This window comes from Nelumbo lutea, chromosome 8, assembly GCF_056320005.1.
Source record: "Nelumbo lutea isolate HS-2025 chromosome 8, American lotus-T2T, whole genome shotgun sequence".
NCBI classification, from domain to species: domain Eukaryota; kingdom Viridiplantae; phylum Streptophyta; class Magnoliopsida; order Proteales; family Nelumbonaceae; genus Nelumbo; species Nelumbo lutea.
In genome coordinates this window covers 8,609,861-8,634,824 of record NC_142691.1, presented here as the reverse complement: position 1 = coordinate 8,634,824, position 24,964 = coordinate 8,609,861, and the positions used below count along the sequence as shown (strand labels likewise).

Below are 24,964 nucleotides of genomic sequence, written 5' to 3'. Positions count from 1 at the left end.
CCCCACAGGGAGATGTAATTCTTCTTCCACGATGCAAATCCCTTTTTAAACTTCTCTACAACCGGACACCAAAAACTACTTTCCCTAGGGTTTGCCCCTAAAGGAAGTCCCAAGTAGGCCATAGGCCAGGAAGAGATAGAACACTCTAAACACTTTGCAATAGCTTCCACCTCTCAACTCTCCCAAGTTTACCCCTGCTATACTACTCTTTTCAAGGTTGACTCTCAAATTGGATATTCTTTCAAATCTTTCCACCAACATCTTTAGATTTCTCACCTTCTCAAGGTCTCCCCCTTCACAAAGAATTAGTAAATTACCTGTGAATTGAAGATGGGTATCTGACACTCCTTCCCTATCTATTTTCCACCCATTTACTAACTTCTCCCTATCAGCCTTTGAGATCAATCTACTAAGGACATAAGCTATAGAGTGAAGAGGAAGGGGGAAAGAGGACCCCCCCCCCCCCCCCCCCCCCCCCCGTCTTACACCCGTACAAGCTGGAAAGAGGATGCCACTCCTTGTCATCACTCAGAACTTCTTTTGCTTTAGCAGTTTCGCTTAAGACTCTGCCCCTGGTCTTGAGTCTAGTAAGGAAATCAACCACAGATGAAACTAAAATCTCCTAAATAAAAGTAGATACTAGATACTGACATGCTACAGTCTGCACCCAGTTGCTTGCCAATTATTCTTTCTTTAATATAATGGGACTGAAATGCCTTCTATGCAGAGACATATAATTGGCTGGGTTCTTAGGACCAGCAACATGTGCATGTTAACTGGGTTGTGCAGGCCCATTAAGTGAGGACTGCAATCTGTTCCAATTTTCTGGATTAGCTTGCTTGCTTCATCCAACTGCTACTTGTTAATAATCACATATTGTTTTAATAATGGGGTGCTATCAGCTATGCCTTCTATTAGCTTGTCATATAACATGCTTGGTTCTTAGGTTGAGAAACATGGGAAATGTCAAATTAATTATGTAGGTATTAATGGGGTTTGCAGTCTTCATGAGTTGGGATGGATTAACCCCTCGATACCACTTACCACTTTAGAATCATGATGGAGTTCCCATGAGATCAACAGCCTGGTCGCCATTAGGTTGAAGCTTTTGATTTTGAGCCTTTTTTTCACTTTTTTTTTTTCTTAATCATGGGGATTGATAGAACAGACTGACACTAGATAACTGGGATTTTAGCCCTCACAAGAACTGTCAGTTGGATATTTCGTTCTGGTGCTCTGATACTACAGTTGTGGCTGTGCAGCACCTACCCTACCGATCCCCATGGTCAAAAGGCTCCAGACAAACAGTTTTAAGCAAATGAAAAACATAGCTGTTTTCTGTTGAAGTCCACCACAATTCATACCCTTACTACTTTCATTTTATGACCTTTTCTTCTTCATGTTGATAATAACGTGTATCTGTTTAGCTGATAGAGTGGCCATCTCTTCATGCTTTGTGTCACATTGTTGTATTCTGACTACTATATGTTGATTTAGTAGGATAGTCATGAATTTTATCATTTTTATGAAACAATTAGTTCCTAACATGTGACCAGAAACATTCCCTTATGTCCACAGATCAGCTAATGATCTGGCTGATGCATTTGCAAAAAAGTCTGTGACTAGAAATCAACTGTATTGAGGGGCTATTAATCAGGAATTTGACTCTTTGTAAGTTAAAGTACTGGAAAATTTTGGGTAGGCAGCAAGGGATGGCCTAAATGTTTTTTGGGGGTGCATGGTACTTCCTTTTACCATGCTATAGTAGTCTTTATTTATTTCAATACAATCTGGGAAGCTACTGATTAAAAAATTACTTGCTCACTTATGCATTTATGTATTGCTTTTAACATGTTTTATGCAATTGGGCTTTATATCTACTGGTATCTGTGTTATAGGTACACTGATAGAAGAAAAAGTGCAGTTGATCACTTTAAGCAGGCGTTGTCAATGGACCCCTTGCTATGGGCTGCCTATGAGGAACTCTGTATATTAGGTCAGTGCAATGTATATTCCATTTCTCAATTTGTTATTGACTAGATATTTGGATTCTCTGTTCTTTAAGGATTTGTAAACTTGTTTGACACTCTGATAGCTACCTTCTTGTTCCATTTGTTAAAGTCCAATGGTGAGAAAATCTCAAGTTAATTTTATTTATTCAAGGTTTTTAACTGAGCTTTTATTTGTTGCTTTCTTAGCTCATTTGGCTCTTATATAGAGTTTATGAAAGCTTGACATGCCAATATAATATTTTACATGACATGCTCTTTGTTGCTTGGTAGTTACCTTGCTTCCTTCCTTTGGAAGAAGTCTATTTCCCCCTTCTGTAGTCTATGGGAAAGTTTATGGTTAACTTTGATGGGATGCTTTTATGAGAACTTGTGTCCCTTGGAAAATGGGAAGTTCTTCAGCACTCAGAGATGAACTAGGAATTTGGGGTCTAACATATTATATTCTTTAGCTCCTTGTTTGGGGTTTCAATATATGGCAAAGGCCTCAAGCTTTTTTTGCTTATCCCATTTTATGCAGGGCAATTAGATACTATTTTTCTGCTGGTTTTGATGGTCCTTCTAGTGACAATTTTCTTGTTCTGGATGGATGGGCAGATCTCTTTGTTGGATAAGCTTTTAGAAATATTGTACTTCCATGTGATGCTTATGGGGAGGCCTCTAAGACATGTATATGAATCAACTAAGGTTGTAGAATTCTTAACTGCTTTTTCCAGCCTTTAGTATAGGCCTTATACCATCATGGTGCTTTTGGGTATCATGCAACTTGGTTTTGCGTTACCTTGATTATCACAACTATTGACCCTTATCCCAAATATTTTGGTTGGCTATGTGAATCCTATCATGCCATTCCACTCAATCTAGGGCTATGTCTTCTGCTAAGACATAAGGCTACAAGTTTTTTCTTTTTTCTTTCTCTTTGTTCTTCTGTCATCAGACAACACCTTGCACCACCAATGTTGCCACTGTAACTTTCTCTTACCATGTGAAAGATTGGAAACTACCACTAAGTTCTCTTGAATGTGGTCATTATGAACTAGGAAGGAACACCGTCATATCCATGCTCATGTGCACACACACACACACACACGAAGTCCTATTGACTTTGTGCATATGTGGGTTCCCATGTTCTTGAATGGGTTGTAGTGTTGATAGATTTTGAGTGGTTTGTCAGGTATGATTTTGGGTGGGGTTTATGGAATATGGTTCGGACTGTTGATAATACTGTATGGAGATCTTTTTTGCGTAAGAATATTGCAAAGCATTTTTTAACCTTTTTTCCTCTTGGTATACAAATGTTTTGCTATTCACACAAAGGGGAAAGAGGGATGGAAGGGAAAGATAAAATGATAGGCTATGAAAGGAACCAAGCATACCAGCTCCTAGCGAAAAGCCCCCTGCTGTTGGAAAAAGATGTTGCATGATCAAACAATTTTCTTTATAGAATAAAAGAAATCCAATTTTTGTTCTCGTTTAATGCTTATTTCATGTATTTTATTATAGTCAAGGTGTTATTGCATGGCAGCAATCAGGCATGGAAACTTCAACAAGTGGCCTTGCCCTTGAGATTGAAAAATGTTGCATATGTATATGTATGTATGTATGTATATATACACTTAATGAATTCAATTTCCCATTGTTAGTGTGTTTTAGACTTTTAGTGCTTAGTTTCATATATTCTATCCAAACTATCAAGTATTGTTATTTATGTTTCAGGGGCCGCAGAAGAAGCAAATGCAGTTTTTGGTGAAGCAGCTGCTCTTTGCATTCAACAGCAACAACTAAACCATGGTTTGAATCCCCAAAATTTGCAAATTGTCAGTGAGGATCGTATTGTTGTTTTAAATAGGACCTTGGGCTCAGAAGACATGAGCCCTAGGCAGTTAAAAAATACACAAGGAAATAGTATTAGAGATATACCAGGAAATCATCATGGTGCAGTTCTGTCTGGTGGTCCAGCTAGTCAACCCTTCAATGGTGGTTCTTCTAACATGTCTGTGTATAGTACTCCTTCACCAATGCCGGCACAGGTAGGATGTTTTGGCCTCACATTGTCTGCTACATTGCTCCTTGACCTGTTATATAAAATGGCATTCTTTTTTTATTTTTCAAGTTGAATTATCTATTTTTTGTGAACTAATAACAGTACATTGTTGATTTTTCCATAAAATTTGCACCACAGATAAATATAACAACATGGAAGATAGATCCCTAACTCCCTTATTGCCTCACAGTTATCAGGTGTTGCTCCACCGCCTTTGTGTAGAAATGTTCAGCCTAATATAAATATATTGAGTGGTGAAAGCTCTCCAAGGTCAACAGTAAATGCTACCATCCAAGGCCCTCGAAGAAAGTTTGTTGATGAAGGGAAACTACGGAAGGTTGGAGAGTTTTTTTTTTCAATTCCTTTTTCATGTTCACTTCTTTTTTGGATCAATCCAATGATTTTTTTCTTGTGTTGACAAACATATGAATAAATAGTTTTAGCTAGTTGTAGCTAATGAAGATAGGGTTTAGACAAACTGAAAAGACAAACACCTTACCAACAAATTAAAATGACAAAATACCCTTGTTTAAAAATACAAAAAATGCATAAAAGAGGAAAAATCAGAAACCTTTTTCCTTTTACATTTGGGTTAGCTATCACCCAACCTACTGCTACTAGTTGGTCTGACCCAAGTTATACCCCTAGTTTTTTCCATTTCTTCTGATAAGAAAGATAATTTTTTTGTTCCTTGAAGTGGTATAAAGGTTAATACATTAGCTTTGGGGGGGGGGTGAAGAGAGATACATTGAATTGGGGGCCGGCTATGGAGGGCTAGCCTAGAGGATGAGAGTATTGGGGGCTGGTTATGTCCAGCCAATAGATACAGATCAGTGTTATCCTTTTTTTTTCTGTTTCTTCCTTTGTATTTCTTGGTGTGATTCTTTCTTTTTTTTTATTCAATAAAGCTTTCTATTAACAACCACAAAGGGAAAAAAAGCTTTTAACAATGTCATGATAGCAATGTCTTTCATTTTACTCACTAAAGTTCTTGTGCCAATAATGCATGAGAGGGACCAAATATTTAATTTCTTTTTTTTCCTCACTTCCAAGTTTTGATGGGTTGGCTATGTGTCCAACTCAATGTGGGTTCTAAGTAGATATATTGAATTGGGGGCCATCTATGGAGAGCTAGCCTACAGGACAAGAGTCTTCCGACATACTACCTATCTTTGCTGAAAATTCCACCTAAGGTGGCAGATAGGATTGAGAAGCTCCAAAGGGATTTTCTTTGTGATGGGGTGAGAGCGGGAGGAGTGGGAAGAAAATTTCACTTGGTAAGCTGGGATAAGGTGTGCAGGCCAAAGGAGAGGGGAGGGCTAGGGATAAGGAGAGTGGGAGTTTTCAATAGGGCTTTATTGGGGAAGTGGCTATGGAGGTTCAGCTTAGGAGGGGAGGAGAGTTCTTTGTGGAGGAGGGATGTGGTGGGGAAGTATGGAGTTGTGAGATTTGGTTGGGAATCAAAGAAGGTGAGGGCTTCCTGTGCGGTGAGTGTGTGGAAGGGGATCATGATCTTCAACAAGGAATTTAAGGACCTAACAAGCTTTGTAGTGGGGGATGGATCTAAAATCAGGTTTTGGGAGGGTGAGTGGTGTGGGGTGGCAAGGCTCTGTGACCTATGTCCAAGACTGTATAGATTAACAGAGGCAGAAGTCACTATTAGCGGTTGCTACGAAAGGAGGGGAGAGCAGCTGATCCGGAGTCTGAAATTCAGGAGGCCTTTATTGAACAGAGAAGTTGAAGAATGCATTTCTCTCTGAGAAACTGGAGGGTATAAAACCTACAATTCAGCTCAGAGACAAGCTTTGGTGGAAAGAGTGCAAGAATGGCAAGTTCACATTTAAGTCATGTTATCTGGCTCTCAGCAAATCTATCTCAGATGTGAATCACATTAAGGGCATTTGGGGAAACCCAGTTCCTCCAAGAGTGGAAGCTCTGGCTTGGCTGATGGCAATGGACAGCATTTTGACAGCCGATAACTTGAAATCCAGAGGCTTTAACATGGCTTCCAGATGCTGCCTTTGTGAGGAACAGGAGGAGAACATGATTCACCTATTCATCTCATGCAACTTCTCAAGGTTCCTGTGGAATGTGTTTACTTCCATGTTTAGGGTCTCTGGATTTCACCCAACCACAACAGCTGAGATTTTTTCAACATGGCCTAGGCTGTCTGGATGCAAGAAGGTGAGGTTAGTATGGAGTTCTATCCCATTTGCAAATGCTGGAACATACGGAAGGAAAGGAACATGAGGACTTTTGAAGACAAGGCTTGTAGCATGGAGAAGATGATTGCAGCTGTGGGCAGATCTGTGGTAGAATGGGTGTTGATTCTTCCTGAATTCAGTCATCAAAAAAGGAGGATTTTGGGATATCAAATATGTAATGTAGAGCCTGTTATCTAATTTGGTTTGTTTTTCTTTGTTTTCAGGTGCTGTCTCATCACCCTGATATGTAATTTCTTTTCATTTAATAAAATTTTTGCCATTTACTTATTAAAAAAGGATCTAGATCAGTGCTATCTTTTTTGTTTTGTTTTTTTGTTTTGTTTCTTCATTGTTTTTCTTGTTTCAATTCTTTCTTTTTGTTATTCAATAAAGCTTTCTATTAATGACCAAAAGGCAAAAGGCTTTTAACACTGTCATGATTATGGAGTATGGGCTATATCTACCAAATATTTAATTTCTTCTTTTTCTTTTCTCGCTTCAAGTTTTGATGTGTTGGCTATTTATCTGACCCAATGTGAATTATAATTTATAAGTAGATGCTATTTAGGAAAATATTGCTATAAATCAGTACTTAAATTTATGCACTTGACATGCCCCTTTAAACTTATGAATATATATATATATATATATATATATATATACATATATATATATTTATTTATTTATCGTATCATTCTATCTTTTTAATTTTTTGTTACTCAATAAAGCTTTCTATTAATGATCAGAAAAGGAAAAATGCTTTTAACAATTTCATCATAGCCATGCTTTTCATTTTAACTCTCCAAAAGTGCTCATGTCAATAATGCACAAAGAGCATGGGTGTAGGTATGGAGCATGTACTGGATCTGTCAAATATTTATTTTTTACTTTTTTCTTTTTTCACTTCAAGTTCTGATGAGTTGGGTATGTATCCAACTTGATATGAATTATAAGGAGATGTTAGGAAAATATTGCTAAAAATTAGCACTTGAATTTATGCACTTGACATGGCCCTTTAAACTCATGAACTAAATTTTTTTATAACATTTTCTTTTTAATTTTTACAGTTTTTCTGAAAGTATATTAAGGAATCTTTATTGCATGCCGGTGATGATGACACATCTTAACATATGCGTCCCTTTTGCTAGGCTTAAATATCCATTGAAATAGAACTTTTTAAAACTTGCTTGTGATATGTTATATGACTTTCATATCAACTGATTTGATATGTGTACAGCAGGTCAGTTTAACATGGCTCTGTCCAGAAAGTCGGATGCATATTGTAAAAAGTTGGGACATTTTGCAGACAAAATAACTATTCAAAATAATGGGTGGCATGGTCTAAGAGAATAAATAACCACATATCCCTCTCCAAATCCTTAAATGGGGCATTGTCTTGAGTTTATTGGTTAAGAATGAGTGAATGACATTAAAAACTGAAGAGATCAGGTGGCATGATATCATTGAATCTTGGAATGGTCTTCATTTTTCAGGCAACATTTTTTTTGAATTATGTTTCTCTTTAACATATCGATGGAATTATCAGGTAGTGTAAGTTCGCCAACATATGCATTTGGTGGATTTTGTTAGAGATCAGCTTTTAGGGTAAAATACTAAAAAACAAAGAAGTATGATGTTGGATTATCATATTTGTGCACAAAGACATCATTAGTTATTTGTCTTGTTTTTCCTTTTTTTTTTTTATTTTTATTCTACATGTTATTTGCTTTTTTTTATTGGTAATGGAAATCTTTTGACTATGAAGAACATGGAGGAAATGGAGTGCAAAAAAAGGGGAAGGCTTATCTGACTGTGTGTAGGATCCCTACAAACACCATCACCATTCTTAGATAACTCATCTGCCAAGTCCTTTCTGGATCTTGGCATAACAAGGAGTCATATATTCATATACTATGTAAAGGCTTGGAGTTCTAAATTGATATAACTAGTGTTAAAGTCACTTTCTTGGATCTTTCAGCCACCCAATTACACATTCTTTTACTGAATAATATGTGTTTTTTTATTATTTTTCTTATACTTAAATAGAAAACTATGAAGGGTTGTTTCCTGTTGTCTCTATATTATTCTGCTGTTTCTGGTATTGTGCAGTTCTCATGAACTCCCATGATATGTTGCACTCCTGAAGGGACTGAAGTTCAGGTCGAGACTTAAGTTCAGAACCTTCATTCTTGCATACCAAAATCAGTAGCTTTTTTCTCATTCCTCTAAATTTGATCCTGTTCTTTGGTGGTTTTTGTCTTCTTTCTTGAGTGGCCTTTTTTATTGATACCACCACTTCTTTATTCTCTCTCTTTTGTTTGTAGGTAGGCACCAAAATTTGTAAACCCTTAATTTTCTTGTCTATGTACTTTCACTTTGTAGTCAGCTCAGTTGCTTTATTATGTCTTTGTCTTGTTATCTGTTGGTTAGACTTGGAGTGCAGAAATTTTATCCATCTTTTACTCATGTTGCTTCGCTTCAGGTGCATGCTTGTGTTTCTTGTATTTTCACGATAATCTTATGTACCTGTTTCTAATCCTTCAAAATATGGATTATTTCCATGATATTTAATCATGTATGTTACTATCTCATCTATTGTCGGGAATACCTAACATTATCAGTATATGAGTCTTGCTTGAGTGTAATTGCCTTGATGTTTGTCTGCAGGTTTCAGGAAGGTTATTTTCTGATTCTGGGCCTAGACGAAGTACAAGACTTGCAGGAGAAGCAGCAGTAAATTCAAACTTGAATGCTCCACAAGTTGGAGCAAATGGAGCTGGCCATTCTTCTGCTAGGTATCTTGGAGGGATTTCTTCATCATCTAAATTGGGCTTGGCGGCTTCTCGTTCAGGGGCAGTTCGTAAGGGACAAACAAGTGCTAGTGAAAGTTTTGATGATGGTGATAAACTTCACTATGATTTTTCCTTTGAGAATTTATCTTTTTTTTCACTCTCTGTTATGCCCACTTGCCATTTATGTGAGTGCTTGTATCCAGCTCTATCTAATACATGCTATCACCTTACTAAGTTTTTGCCCTACTTACATCCATTCTGTATTAACTATGCTTAACACCCTGACCCTGTAAAGTTGTGGAAATAGAAAGGCCATAGTTGGCAAGACATCACCTAGGTCACTAGGTGCCTTGCCTAAATGCCTCGACTTGTGGTAAGTAGTAACAAGGTGCCCATTTAGACGATAAAAATGACAAGGCGAACACCTTATTATAATATCATTCATATTACTATATCTTACTTATATGCGTGCTGATACATTCTATTATGTTAGTACCATTTACATTTTATATATATCATTTACACTTTATTTTAAAGTTTTACTATTGGAATTTAAAAGATTAAAGGGTTTTGAGAAGAGAAAAAAAAAAGAAATAATAAAAGTATAAAGAGGTTTCTTTTTCTTTCGTTTTTTGTATTCTCTCTCTCTCTCTCTTACATTAAATAAAAGAATAACTCCACTCTTGTTCTTTTTCTCTATTACCTTCTATGTTAAACTTTTATCATATAGTAGTATAGCAAAATATGGCCTTTAATTGCTAATTGACATGAAATTGCTCTATTAAATGTTTATTGTGTTAGTATTATTTATTTTTGAAAGTATTGAAATCAATATATTTAAAATACTTTTTATCTTTAGATACAATGCTTTACCATTTTTGAGAGGAAAATTAATGTTCTTAATAAAGAGAATTGCTATTCTTTCAATTAATATGTGTAGAGAGACTGGACCGAATGGGCTCTAGTGTCTATTTTATGTTTCAGTAGTAGGTTATTTATTTTGTATGCTAATGGGCCTGTTAACTTCTTTTAAGTTATTTTAAGTTTATGCTTAGCTGGACGCCCCACTTAAGGGCTGATTTGTAATTAACCGCATTAATGAAGGTTAATAAATGGATTAGTGAGGGGAGAGAGGTGATTATCGAACCTCTTCTTCTTCTCCATCCCTTTCTTCTATTCCGCTGTTTTGTTCTTCCTTTCTCACTTTTTACTTTTTTAATCAGGTTTCTTATCAGATTTAGAAGTCGGATTTACTTCTATATGCATGCAGAATGGTTTAGAAAAGTAGGGATCCATCCAGAATTTAGTTCTTTATTTTATAAAGTTTTTATTGGCTAGGTGCCCCCCAAGGCAATTAGGCACCCCACTATCACCTACAATCACTAAGAAAGAGTTAAATAAGGTGTTAACACCATGAACCCTATATATTGTAATAAACACTATTTAACATTTGGTTTTTAAAGTTCTTTACAAGGTCACGATCATTATATGTACGGTACTAGCATTAGGGTTGCAACTTGGGTGGGCCAACCTAAGCCTGGACCGATCCAGCCTACATTTTTGCATAGGCTGGGCTTGGAACTAGCCCTTAGGTAGCCCAAGTTTGGCTTGAGCCTGGCACCTTAGCCCGATCCTAGCCCAATACAAGTTCAGCTTGACTATAGGCATACATACATAAATATGTTGATACATATTTGCATGCATACACCTACAAATCCTAAAGGTTTAAATTAGTGATACTAAATAGGTTCATGCAAATTTTTAGTACATTGGGCCTAACATGCCTGCTTGAGACCAATTGACCATTCTGAGCCCAACTCAGGCCCAGGCCCAATCCATGTATGTCAATTTTCAGTTTGGCTAGGACTGCTAGGCTTGGGCTGGAAAGATTGGACTTGACCCTGGTCTCAGTCTGGGCTTGGGTCTTAAGCCCAATATTTGGGGCTGGACCTTAAACCTGGCCAAGCTTGCCTGACCTGCATCCCTAGCTTTCATTTCTCTTAGAATTGATTTTTTAGAGATATTATTTCATGGATAGATACCGATAAGTATCACCAAATATCCGCAAGAGGAAGCCACATTTTAAGCAAGATGGTATTGCTATTTTAGTGATGATCTTTGATAGTGCTTATGGATCAGTACAAGAATTTATGCTGATGTTGTCTTGCTTCTCATGGATTGGTTGCTAGTAATAAAAGGACTTAATTGAGGCAAATAGGGTTAGTTCTGGGAGAAATTAGGAGTTTTGAAGTTCCTTTTTTTCTCTATTTTTTATTTGGGAATCTGCCTTAGCCCCTCTTCTCTCATATATTCGTGAGTTTCTAAGTTTCTATAATTTTTTTTTCCTTTATTGGTTTTTTGAGTACATATCTCTAAGGAGATTAATATGTAAAAAAAATGTCACAAGTTTATTCTTTTAGTTAGGTCTCTGTTTCAAATTTCTATACTGCTACTTCGGTTTTCAAATATGTATTCTTGGTCTTTTTTATGCTTATATATACTCGATGGCTCACTGAAAGAATGATAGAGCTTCCACTTTAATCTTATTGTAGGTAGACGATCTGAGTCTTTTGATGACACTCGTTTAGATAATGCAACAACAAATTCTTCTAGCGCATCTTCATCTGGTGATGATAAATCTCTTGAACGGGAGAGAACAAGCACACAGATGGGTGGGGTTCTCACAAATGGTTCAAGAATTTCAAGTGGTGTTTTGGAACTACTTGACCTTTTGAGAATTCTTGGTGAAGGCTACAGACTTTCCTGTATGTACAGGTGCCAGGTATTAATGGTGGTTGTTGGAAAATAAATAAATAACTACATAAATACTGCCTCTTCCTTGATGATGCAGATTTTGATAATTATTTAATGCTTTGACATGGAGCAGGATGCATTGGATGTTTATGCAAAGCTTTCACACAGGCAGTATAATACGGGATGGGTGCTTTCCCAGGTAGTTTTTGTGTTCTCAAATTATCTGGTTTACCCATACTCCATGTTTAGTATTGATGTCGTAGCTATCAAAGTTATGAATGGATTGCATTTTATTACATAAAATATGGGATATTATAAAAAAATATCATGATTTATCCCAATTCTTTGTAAACATTATGTATTTTAATATGTTTTGGTGAATAGGGTAGAGGAAGAGTTTTTGCCTCCCGTCAACCATTCTGCAAGTTTGTGGATTTTGTAGTTTGGCTCCAAGAAAAATGTTGTTCAGGATGTGAGAAAGTTAGAGATTTTAAGCCATCTTTACCACCATATTGCAGATTTTAAAATCCTCAATTTTTTGTTGGGGGTAGGGTGGGGTATCATTTTGAATCCACCAGTCTTGGGGGAGGTGGAGTCTGGTTCCATTTCTTTCCCCAAATCCAAGCAAAGCTAGTTAGCTTTTTAAAGAAGACAACCGATAAAAAGTTGCATAAAGTAAGTCTTATATTTTGCTTAAACAAATAAAAAATTTCACATTGAAATATGGGAAAATTAAATTTAAACTGTTTAAAAAGGGCAGCTCAGTGCACAAGTCTCCTACCAATGTGGGGTCTGGGGAGGGACAGATTTATGCAGCCTTACTCCTGCACATACAAATGGGCTGTTTCCAAGATTTAAACTGTTTCTTGGACATAATTAGGGATTTCTATGATGGTGTCTATGAGTTTTTTTTTTCTATGGAAAGCATATTTGTTCTTTCATTATAACTAATAGATGAATTGTTTGTACTTCAATTCTTAGAAGCAAAATTCTTGAATAGTTTCTAGAACAATTGGGTTCAAATGTTTCTTATTTATTTATTTATTTTTCTTTTCTACTCTTAAGTTTTAATTTTCAGGTTTGGAAGATCTTTCAAATAGTTTTGATCTCTTTCATTGGTCATAAACTGTACATATTTGCATATTTATTCTTACCAACTGCATCCTATATAACATTTACTCTAGAGTCTGTTTTGCACATATAAAAGGTTAGATGGGACTGATAGCCTTTATTTTATTTTTTTCAAAAAAAGATTGTAAATTGATTATTTGATGCAGTCCTCTTGTTTGTGGTAACCATACACCGGCATACCAATGATTGGAAGACCTATAAGAACCCATCCTCCAATAATTTTTTTATTTTGTTTCTTGTTTCTATGGTATATACTATTTTTTGTTAATAATGGTTCTATATATGATATTATTTTAAATAATTATAGATAAAAATAGGAGCCGATAATTGATTTAATGGTAAAACCTTATGATGTCAAGCATGAAAATGTGGGTTCAAATTTGAGAGTGGCCACTTATTGAGAAAAAATGCCAAATTTTAGGACCATATCCGTTACATCCCTCCCAAGACCCTAGATAGGTGGGACCAACATTGGGTAATGACCTTTTTATAGATAAACACATAAATAAGACTTTAAAATAAATTGACTAGGTTAGCTAGGCCACCCAGTGTTTTAGAACCTGACCCAGAGCTTGAGCTGTTCTCCCCTCTGGATCAGTGGTCCCTGGTCAACCATCTGAATCAACCTGTGATGTCATTGACTTAACAAATTTCAGAACAAAAATATTATAGCAGAACCTGGTAATCCACTGAACAGGTCAGATGGGGTAATGGTTTAACAGCCCAGGTCTATTGATCAAGGTTCAAAGTATCAATAAGCCCCTGTTTATCGGCAGGGGTGTATCGGTACTAAAAAGTAACCGCTCAATGTTTTTTTCAGTTATTTTTTTTCAATATTTGATTTTTGGAGATGTTTTTTTTATTGAAATAAATGGGTGTCCTGAAACACCTGTAAATAGGTGTATCGAGACCAAAAGATACAATACAATACGTGGGGCATATCGTATTCGATACTTTGAACCTTGCTATTGATCGTTAACCAAGTCAATGGACTTTTGTAGTAGTGGATTGAAGATTGACTTGAACTGGTATTATGACCCGGTCACTGGTCCAACCAGATGAGTTGAAAACACTGAGGCCATACAGATGTTAGTTGATCTGTCGATCTAATAGATGCTTTGTTGACCCAGGAAACCACATGCAATCAGTCTGTGACTAGGCACTTTTATAACACTGAAGCCAATCAACTCTTGGAATTTCATCCCATTGACTTTGTCTCATTGTTACCATGCTAGACATGTACAATAATTTGTTGATTAAATACTTGGACCATTGCCTTTTTGTCTAATGCAATAAATGGAGTTCTTATCCAACGTTTATGAATTATTGTACATGTCTATGGAAAGCATATTTTGAGCTGGTACTACAATGTTTATAAATGACTATTTGGCACTACAGTGTTTATGAAAAGCATATCCAACGTTCTGACTATTTGGCACTACAACGTTTATGAATGACTGATGCAGGTTGGAAAAGCATATTTTGAGCTGGTAGACTATTTAGAAGCTGATCAAGCTTTTTCTCTTGCACGTCGAGCATCACCTTGTAGTTTAGAAGGAATGGATATATACTCCACAGTTCTTTTTGTGAGTTCCTTTCCGTGTTGTGAGTTTTGTTGCAGTTTTCCAATATTGTTGTTATGTGTTTCTATCATATCTGGATGCTTATAGTTCATGTATATAAATATTGTCTGCTCCAATAGTGGCAGTTGATAATGGATTTTTACTTCTATAACAATATTGCATTTTTGTTTTTACCATAGATGTCAAGGACCCAAGGTGTCTAGGTGATTAGTGTAGTGTGGGCCTGGCATTAGCCCAAAAAAGGGGTGAGGTTTGCAGGTCAGAGGTTCAACTGGGGTCGCACCAGAGGTTGAACCTTGACACACACACAGACACACAAAGCCAGGTCGTATTTTTTTTTTATTAAAAATTAAAATTTGAGGCCAAAAGGGAGTTTTTAGCAAATAAAGTGGGGCATGACACCGTTGGCCAAGTTATGGCCTTCGGAAGTTTGAATTTATGTTTTAAAAAAATTCAAAAAACTGGCCAGTTTTCTAAAACCGGGACAGGTTCATTGGTTTTCTGGTTTGACCGACTGAGTTGATGATTTTGGCTGGTTTTTGGTGACTTACTGTTTTGGGGGTATGACCGAACTGGGTAGGGGCCTGGGTCACAGTTCAACCGGTCCGACTGGCCGGTCTGGTCCAGTTTTCAAAACAGTGGTGCCTATGCATCACCTAATTGATTGAATTTTACGTAGAGAAAAACTAAATTCTAGGCTACTTTCTTAAATTTTCATGTCAGTCAGCATTCATATAAATTAAATAATGGAAATGCTGTTTACTAATAACATTAATTTTCCTCTCAAAGCATAGGTAAACATCATATCTAGAAGGCAATAGCATTTTAAATTATTAGCAAGTAAGAAGGGATATAATTTTATACCACTAAAAGGATTTTAAGAGACGATTAACAAAAAGAGAAAAAACAAGGGCACGGTCCTTTTTTTTTCTATTTAATGTGTGTGATATAGAAACTACAGAAAAAGGTGTAAACTCTTTATATTTCTCTTCTTAAAACCCTGCAATCTTTTTTGTTGATAAAATCTTTAACCAAAGCATAGACATAAATATATGATATGATGTGTTAATACACATAATCATAAGGTATAGCCATAATGATGTTACAATAAGGTGCCTACCTAAAATTTTTGTTGCCTAGGTGGGTACCTAGTTACCCAGATGGATACCTTTTTAATATAAACCACAGGGTTTAGCAAGGCACCTGGCACCCCACCAAGAGTGCCTTGACAACTATGATTTTTTACTTTAAGTTACTTGTGATTTTTGCAATATCCTTATTATTTCTCAGCATAAATGTATAAATGGTCTAAACTAGCAAAGATTTCTACTTTTTACTAGCAAAGATTTCTATTATATATACTGGTAACAAGAACCAAGTCATAATATTACTCCTTTAGGCTATGTTTGGCTTGAAGGAAAAGGTAGGGAAAGGTAGGTAAGGTTTCCCTACCTTTGCCTTCCTTTCCCTACTTTTTTCCCTCAAACCAAACACAGCATTAGTAGATGCTATCAGTAGGTATCAAGAAGCAGGAGATGCTGTTGTTAAATTGGTTGGGATAGAAGGTTTTTTGTGGCTTCTGTGGGGATTTCTTAGGAGTGTTCCCTCCATTGTTAGATTGGTACGTCTACAAATGCAAACCCAAATATTGGAAGCTTTTGGCAAGGTTTAAAATGTCAGTGTCGGTGGAAATGTTGGTCGTCCAAAGTATCGATACACCTCTTTGAACCACACACCTTTTATTTTTTTAGTTTTTTTTCTTTTTAAATTTCAGTTTTAAGACTGCTTTTACATATTATTATATATATATTATTTAATAAAAAAGGATTCCCAAAAACACCTGTAAACAGGTGTATTGGGCACCTAAAGATATGATACAATACACCCAATACAGGGCGTATCGTATTGATACTTTGAACCTTGGTGGAAACGTTGTACAATATGCTAAATATAGAATGATATTTTATAAAAAAGAAGCATAGGCACACCTTTTAAATTATTATCTTGTTCTTAATCATTAAACAAAGCTAAGAAACTAAGATTATAGACATCATAATGCATTCTGAAGCCTTAAGATTCAAAGCTTCATGATAGAATGAGTTAAAACAAAATTTAAACTCAGAGAAAATGTAAATGGTTGTAATAGATCAACCAAGTAATTTATTACACAAACAAAAACTGATATCTAACTTCATGTTTGAAATGAATATTGAGCTAGGTCAAAGTGGTAATCATGTAAGTTAGGCAGGCAAAAGCATTGTTACTGAACATATCTACAATCTTGTCACCAACTTATGTTATAATGCTCTCTCTTATACTCCACAGTGCTAATAGTGTTCATTGGGGAATATGTTAGTTCTAGTAAAATTTCATGTTGTTACCCATGGAAGTGGAAATGGAAATATGCTGTGAAAACTATTTCTTGTACTCCACATAGTGTCGGTAGTATTCATTGCAGAGTATGTTGATTCTGGTAAACTTTTGTGTTGGTACCCATGGAAATGGAAATATGTTGTGGAAATATCAGGGAAATTAGGGACATTTTAAACCATGGCTTTAGGTAACTTGGCTTACCGGATTAGTGGTAAAAAGGGCGGCCCAGTGCACGAGGATCCCACCAATGCAGGATCTGGGGAGGGGCAGATGTACTCAGGCTTACCCCTGCACATACAGAGGCTGTTTCCAATATTTGAACCTTGGTAACCCAGGTTGCAATGGAGCAACCCAACTGTTGTGCCAAGGCCCACTCTCGTTTACTGGGTTAATGGTGCATAACCAAAATGATTGTGAGAAACTTATGCTGGGTCCTTTTCTGTTTGTCTTCTCTGAAAATCATTCTCTCCACATCCTGCAACATGGAAGACAATTGTTAAATAGATTTGATTTAAAGCTGGGGCCTTTGATGAGCTAGGGTATTTGCAATGTCTTTTCATGCCTGCTGTACCTAGACCAACATGGCTGTCCAAGAGGTCTTATGTGGTTTTTCAGATGTGGAATGAGATTAATTAAATCTATTTGAATCAGATGGGGAAATGTTGGGACCCAAATACCTTCCCCGAACCCAACAAAGGGAGTGGAGCAGGCCACTACCCATCAGCAGTACTCAAGGAGGCAGAAAGGACAGGCGACAGAGCCTCAGAATTAGTTAAACACAGAGAGGGTGATTCTGCCGACAGAAGATATTCCCTCCATGATATTTCCCAGAGTTAGTTATCCTGCCAATCAGAGGATATTCCCTCTATGGTTACACCTGTAGGCCAGCTATATAAGGCCATACTCTTACAATGAAAGGCATGAATGAATATCCCCTGTTTCTCTGTCACTGAATCCCTCTTTTCCTACCTTCCCCTCTCTTCTTCCTCTCCACTTTCTGTTTAAGGAGGTTAAGCCACCCTCGAAGGGGCTTCCGAGGTGAGCGGTATCTCACCAAGTTGGTATCAGAGCAAGGTTGTAGACCAGCTATGCCGCAGACAAGATCCTCTACCATGGAAGATAGAGTCGACCAACTTGAGATTGGGTTCCACCAAGTACTGAACGAACTCAGGGATCTCAAGGTGGTCATCTCTAACCTCACCTCCCAACAACAGTCCGACGAGACCAGTCAGCCAACAAGGGCCGACGCCTCTGTTTCCGGTAGCCAGGGAACTGGGGGTTACCCCGTTACTAAAATCAATTTTCCAAACTACTCCGGTGGAGATCCCATTCCTTGGATCTTCAGAGCAGAGAGATTCTTCGAGTATCATCAAAACCCCTGCACACCAGCGCGTCGCCATTGCCTCCATTTACCTAGGAGACGCTATTCTCTGGCTCCAGTGGTATCGACAAACCCATCGTCAGGTAACTTGGGCAGAGTTCACGGAAGCTCTGTGCATCCGTTTTGGGCCGACGACATTCGTGGATTACAACGAACTCCTCACTCGACTAAAACATACTGGGATAGTAGCAGACTACCAGCTCGAGTTCGAAAGAATGGCAACTAGAGTACATGGATGGCCGGAGAAGGCCTTGGTTGGGTGCTTTGTGGGAGGTCTCAGAGAAGACATCCGCTTGGAAGTGAGAGCTCTTCGACCAGCGGCAGTCATGGTGGCGGTGGGTATGGCTCACTTGCAAGAAGAGAAGATTGATAGCATGCGCAGGACCAGCAAGCCATCCTATCCGAATGTGAAGGCTCTCCAGCAGGCCGAACAACAACCCCAGAAACAAGTTGGGGATTCTCAGAAGCCCATCTTGCCTAGGCTCACTGTGCCTTTCAAGTGCCTCTCGTGAGCTGAGATGCAGGCCCGACGCGAGAAGGGCCTTTGTTACAACTGTGATGATAAGTTTGGGCCGGGCCATAAGTGTCGGGTCCAGCGAGTATTTCTCCTTCAAACAGAGGGAGAACCAGAGGGGATAGAACCAAAGCACATCGAAGACTGTGAGCTGATATCAGGCGAACCAGAACCTGTTGGAGCCGAGATCTCCCTACACGCTCTCATGGGCCTCAACCCTCTTCAGTCCATGCGAGTAGAAGGAAGAATTGTTGGCCGATCTGTGATGGTTTTGATTGACAGTGGCTCTACTTTGAATTTCATCACTTGCCGTTTGGCAAAGCAACTATGTATGACTGTACACCCCACTCCTCTCTTTTCAATCCTTGTGGCTAATGGGAATCAGATGTTATGTGATGGTGTATGTAAGAAGGAAAGGATCCTCGTACAGGGCCATAATTTCGTGGTAGATCTCCACCCATTGGAATTCTCGGGGGCTGATATTATTTTGGAAATCCATTGGTTACGTGGCCTAGGTCCTGCATTGTGTGATTGGGCCAGAATGACAATGGATTTTTGCCAAAATGGACAGACCTGCCATTTGCAAATGGTGCGGCCCCCTAGTCCCCGAGGTGATACTTTAGCCTCTATAATACGGGCCTCCAAGGATACTGGACAGCCCTTGTTTATGCACTTAGGCATTCGTCCCATAGTTCCAATTTTAAACAATCAGGACTGTGACCAACCCATTGAAGCCCAACAGCAGACCCTAAGATCGATCCTCGATCAATTTGGTGACATATTCAAGGAACCAAACTAGTTACCTCCACTCCGGGCCCATGACCATCAGATACCCCTCCCTCTTACTAGATTCCAAACCAGCCAATGTGAGGCCATATAGATACCCTTATTTCCAAAAGCTGGAAATTGAGAAGGCAGTACAAGAGCTAATGGACAAGGGGCATATACAGACCAACACCAGTCCGTTTTCATCCCCCGTACTCCTAGTGAAGAAGGATGGTAGTTGGCGGTTTTGCGTAGATTACCGGGCCCTGAATCAGATTACAGTGAAGGACAAGTTCCCAATACCCCTCATTGATGAACTGCTGGACGAGTTAGGGGAAGCACAAGTGTTCTTTAAACTGGACCTGCGGTCCGGGTATCATTAGATCCGGGTTCACCAGGCTGATATCCACAAGACAGCCTTTAGGACCTACAATGGCCATTATGAGTTTCTGGTTATGCCGTTTGGCCTTACCAACGCCCCCTCCACCTTTCAGTCCCTCATGAATGACATCTTCAGGCCTTTCCTAAGGCAATTTATTTTGGTATTTTTCGATGACATCTTGGTTTACAACAAGGATTGGGGCACCCATATGAAACATCTGAAACTTACCCTCACAATTCTGAGAGAGCACCAGTTGCATGCCAAATTGACAAAGTGCTCCTTTGGACAAAGACAGATTCGGTACTTAGGCCATGTGGTTGCTGCAGGGCAGGTACTTAGGCCATGTGGTTGCTGCAGGGCAGGTCATGGCCCAAGCCCACTACTGTAAAGGCTCTCAGGGGTTTTCTTGGGTTTACCGGTTATTATAGGCGCTTCATTAAGGGGTATGGGCTTATGGCCGCCCCTCTAACACGCCTGTTAAAGAAGGATTCTTTTGGGTGGGCTAATGATGCCCAATGGGCCTTTGAAGACTTGAAGACAACAGTTTCTAGCCCTCCAGTCTTCACTCTTCCGGATTTCTCTCAGCCCTTTGAGATGGAGTGTGATGCATCGGGTGTCGGAGTGGGGGCCGTTCTGATGCAGAAGGGGCAACCCATTGCTTATTTCAGCAAGGCTCTCTCAGCAGCTCACCAAAATCAGTCCACCTATGTCAAGGAAATGATGGCTGTGGTAATGGCAGTACAGAAATGGCGTACATACCTATTGGGACGCCAATTTATCATAAGGACAGAACAACGAAGTTTGAAGTACATAGCAGAACAAAGGGTGCACACCCCGGAGCAGCAAAAATGGCTTAGTAAACTAATGGGATTTGACTACCACATTGAGTATAAACCTGGGCCTGCCAACAAAGTAGCTGATGCCTTATCACGGGTAGAAGAGCTGGCCCAACTAACCTGCTCTCAGCCCAGTTTTCCCTTATTTGAAGCTATACGGCAAGAAGCCAGATCTGATCCACAGCTGCAAGACATCAGGGAAAAGTGGAAACGTGACCCTTCTCAGGTTCCGGGTTACCAAATTGTGGGACCTGATCTTTTCTTCAAGGGTAGGTTTGTGGTTGCTCCAAATTCCACCCACAAAATTGAACTGCTACTGTTGTTTCATGATTCCGCGTTGGGAGGACATTCAGGGGTGCTACGGACCTTACAAAGACTCAACAACCACTACCATTGGGTAGGAATGCCCAACTTGCCAACAACAGAAATACTCCTCACAGTCACCTGCGGGCCTTCTACAACCCCTCAAGATTCCAAAGCAAGTGTGGGAAGACCTCTCCATGGATTTCATCACGGGACTTCCTCGTTCTGTAGGAAAAGAGGTCATCATGGTAGTGGTTGACCGCCTCACCAAGTATAGCCATTTCTCAACTTTGCCTCACCCTTACACTGCAACAATGGTGGCCGACATTTTCATACGGGACGTGGCAAAACTGCATGGAACACCAAGATCCATTGTCTCGGACCATGACCCTGCCTTCCTAAGTTCATTTTGGAAGGAGTACTTCAGATTGCAAGGAATCCAACTGCACCCATCCACCAGCTATCACCCGCAAACTGATGGACAGACTGAAGTCATTAATCGATGCTTAGAAGCCTACCTTAGATGCTTCATAGGGGAGAAGCCTAGACAATGGGCCCATTGGCTTCCGTGGGCAGAATACTGGTACAACTCAACTTATTAGGCAGCTGTAGGGATGACACCCTTCAAGGCCCTATGCAGCAGAGAACCCCCTCCCATATTACCCTATGGATATGGGTCGTCCAAGGTGGCAGAAGTAGAGACTCGCCTACTGGAAAGAGATGAGATTCTTAGACTGCTCAAGGCCAATTTGACAAAGGCCCAACAACGAATGAAGATCAGCTATGACTCTCACCACCGCCCATTAGAGTTTCAGGTGGGTGATTTTGTCTACCTTAATCTCCAACCTTACCGCCAGGTCTCAGTGGTAAGACGAGCTTGGCACAAGCTAACTCCCAGGTATTATGGGCCCTACAAAGTGCTGGAAAGAGTGGGCCTTGTTGCTTACAGATTGGACCTCCCTGCTACCTCGAAGCTTCATCCGGTGTTTCACATCTCTCTTCTCAAGAAAGCTGTGGGAAATCATACTCCTATCTCATCTAGCTTACCCCAATTCACTGAAGAAGGGGACATTTACACAGAGCCCATCAAGGTAGAATGGGTCGGGCTGCCCCCAGAAGACGCCACCTGGGAACCTTATCTAAGGCTGAATGAGAGGTTCCCGAACCTAGACCTTGAGGGCAAGGTCAATGCTAAGGAGGGAGGAATTGTTGGGACCCAAATACCTTCCCCGAACCCATCAAAGGGAGTGGAGCAGGCCACTACTCATCAGCAGTACTCAAGTAGGCAGAAAGGACAGGCGACAGAGCCTCAGGGACAGGCGACAGAGCCTCAGAATTAGTTACACACAGAGAGGGTGATTCTGCCGACAGAAGATATTTCCTCCATGATATTTCCCAGAGTTAGTTATCCTGCTAATCAGAGGATATTCCCTCTGTGATTACACCTTTAGGCCAGCTATATAAGGCCATACTCTTACAATGAAAGGCATGAATGAATATCCCCTGTTTCTCTCTCGCTGAATCCCTCTTTTCCTACCTTCCCCTCTCTTCTTCCTCTCCACTTTCTGTTTCAGGAGGTTAAGCCACCCTCGAAGGGGCTTCCGAGGTGAGCAGTATCTCACCAGGATACCTTTGGTCTCTGTTCTCAGCACTCATCTACTAACTGTTAATACTGAATCTGTGATATCTGATGATGGTAGATACATATAGAAAGTACTACTTTTTATTTCACTGAATAGTATTCTCTTTTTTTCTTTGGCAGCATTTGAAGGAAGAGATGAAGTTGAGCTACCTTGCTCAGGAACTGATCTCAACTGATCGATTAGCTCCACAATCTTGGTATCTCCTTCAATCTTCTGTTATGCAAAATAATGTTACACTATATCTTTTGTACATTTTTTAAACAGTGTAGTTGTGAGCTCACATTGCTACCTAGATCTTCCCATAGAGGTTTCTCATCAACATTTTTTATGTTTTCCATGCAAGTAACTTCCCGTTCTAGTCATTGTCATTAAGTCTAGTTTATTTATTGAAAAATGATTTCAGTTATTATTTTCACTTATGCTTATGCATCTTTATATTCAAGCATTTATCTTCAGGTTTTGGATGCACTTGGTCATAATTCATAGGCACATTCTATCTTCAGCATGAATGAACTTTTAAGATCATTTGGTTCTTGGATAAGAACTCAATCCATTGTCATTTTCATCACCTGCCTTATCCCATCCAAGTGGAATAGGCAAAGCCTTGGCTCATTTTCTATTTTAGTAACACAACCATTTTTCCTGCCTGCCTTAGTGCTGACTGAAGGAGTCTGTGGAATGAATTCTCAACATGTCTATGCATTAAAACAGATGTAGTTGCTTTCATCAGCTGGGTTGGGTAGGTCGATTACTGATATGATTATTTCTCAGGGTTTTTGCCTGTTTCTCATCATGCAAGAAAAACCAACAAATTGTTAATGAATATCATACTGCAGACTTTTCTCTAGTTCATGGTAACAGGAGGAAAGCATGTTCTTGATCTTTTTTGTGATAATGCTGCCACTAGAGAAGCATGATGAGAATTACATTTGTGTACTGGAAAAGGTTGTTAGATAAATTGCAACAATTGATATATATTTTTTTATTCAGAAAAAGATATATATTTTTTATTAAAAAAAATATATGTATTTTCCTTATGCACTTTTCCCCTTATCTTTTTCATTTTCTTTTCTGATTGGATGGCATACAGGTGTGCTATGGGAAATTGCTATAGCTTGCAGAAAGATCATGAAACTGCTCTGAAAAATTTCCAGCGTGCTGTTCAGCTAAATTCAAGATTTGCATATGCCCACACCCTTTGTGGTCATGAGTAAGACATCTGCCTTTTCACTTATGATTCATAATATAGAATTTCAGATTCCATAGTGATATAAGGTTTAATTTCAAGGCATTTTGAGCAAGTTTTTGGTTTTCCAGAAAATGACCAAAACTGCTAAAATGGAAAAATTTCTGCTTTGACCAATGACTCGAAGAAGGATATATCTGGATCAATTTCAATCCTTTAGAAATGTTGAATGAAGTCTTTTGATGAATGATGATGTTATTGCTGCTTTCATAATTAGAGAGAATGTAGAGAAAGAAAACCTGGAATCATTCAGTAGGCACCTAAAATCACTCTTGTATTTATGTTACCCACTTACTGCAAGGAAAATATGAATAGAATATAACCAATCACCATAAAGTATAAACCCAAAATCATATATCTATGTATCCTTGAGCACTAGCGTGGTGTGGTATCTATACAGACATACAAATACTACCATCCATACTCAAACACGAACAAAATTGAATAACACTAACCATTTAACCAACGGCTGAAATTTTAAGCATGACTAGACAAATCAAACTAATAGGCTAGAAGCCACAGACAACTTGTAAAATGACCAAAATATCCCTAATGTTATAAAAATATTAAAGTACATCAGAAATTCATAAAGTTCCTATTTTGACATTTTGACTTCTTACCTTGTGCATTACATAGATCTTGACTGCTTTTCCTGTTAACTGCAACCTCCAATCTATTTCCTTGTATTTCTTGTAGCTCATAACTGTGCACTTACTACAACTATTTCCTTTATGAACAGGCATGTAGTCTTAGAGGATTTTGATAATGGAATAAAGAGCTATCAGAGTGCCCTTAGAATAGATGCAAGGCATTATAATTCCTGGTATGGTCTTGGTATGGTATATCTTCGCCAAGAGAAGTTTGAGTTCGCAGAACATCATTTTCGAAGGGCTTTCCAAATCAATCCACGTTCATCTGTTATTATGTGCTATCTTGGAACAGCTTTACATGCTTTAAAGGTTAGGAAAATTCTGTAAAATATCATTTTCCTGAACATTTTCTTT

At 38.7% G+C, this 24,964-nt stretch overlaps 1 protein-coding gene across 2 annotated transcripts in view; it reads left to right on the top strand.

Moving 5' to 3' along the window:
* Nucleotides 1–24,964, top strand: part of HBT (CDC27 family protein) — a 43,668-nt gene that overhangs the window by 10,985 nt on the left and 7,719 nt on the right. For both annotated transcript variants that reach the window (XM_088958749.1, XM_088958750.1), the window contains exons 5-14: nt 1,899–1,996; nt 3,726–4,039; nt 4,244–4,390; nt 8,925–9,156; nt 11,602–11,831; nt 11,937–12,002; nt 14,401–14,520; nt 22,834–22,910; nt 23,805–23,924; nt 24,700–24,919. In XM_088958749.1, the coding sequence (XP_088814875.1) occupies nt 1,899–1,996; nt 3,726–4,039; nt 4,244–4,390; nt 8,925–9,156; nt 11,602–11,831; nt 11,937–12,002; nt 14,401–14,520; nt 22,834–22,910; nt 23,805–23,924; nt 24,700–24,919 (1,624 nt within the window). The remainder of the gene's footprint in view (nt 1–1,898; nt 1,997–3,725; nt 4,040–4,243; nt 4,391–8,924; nt 9,157–11,601; nt 11,832–11,936; nt 12,003–14,400; nt 14,521–22,833; nt 22,911–23,804; nt 23,925–24,699; nt 24,920–24,964) is intronic.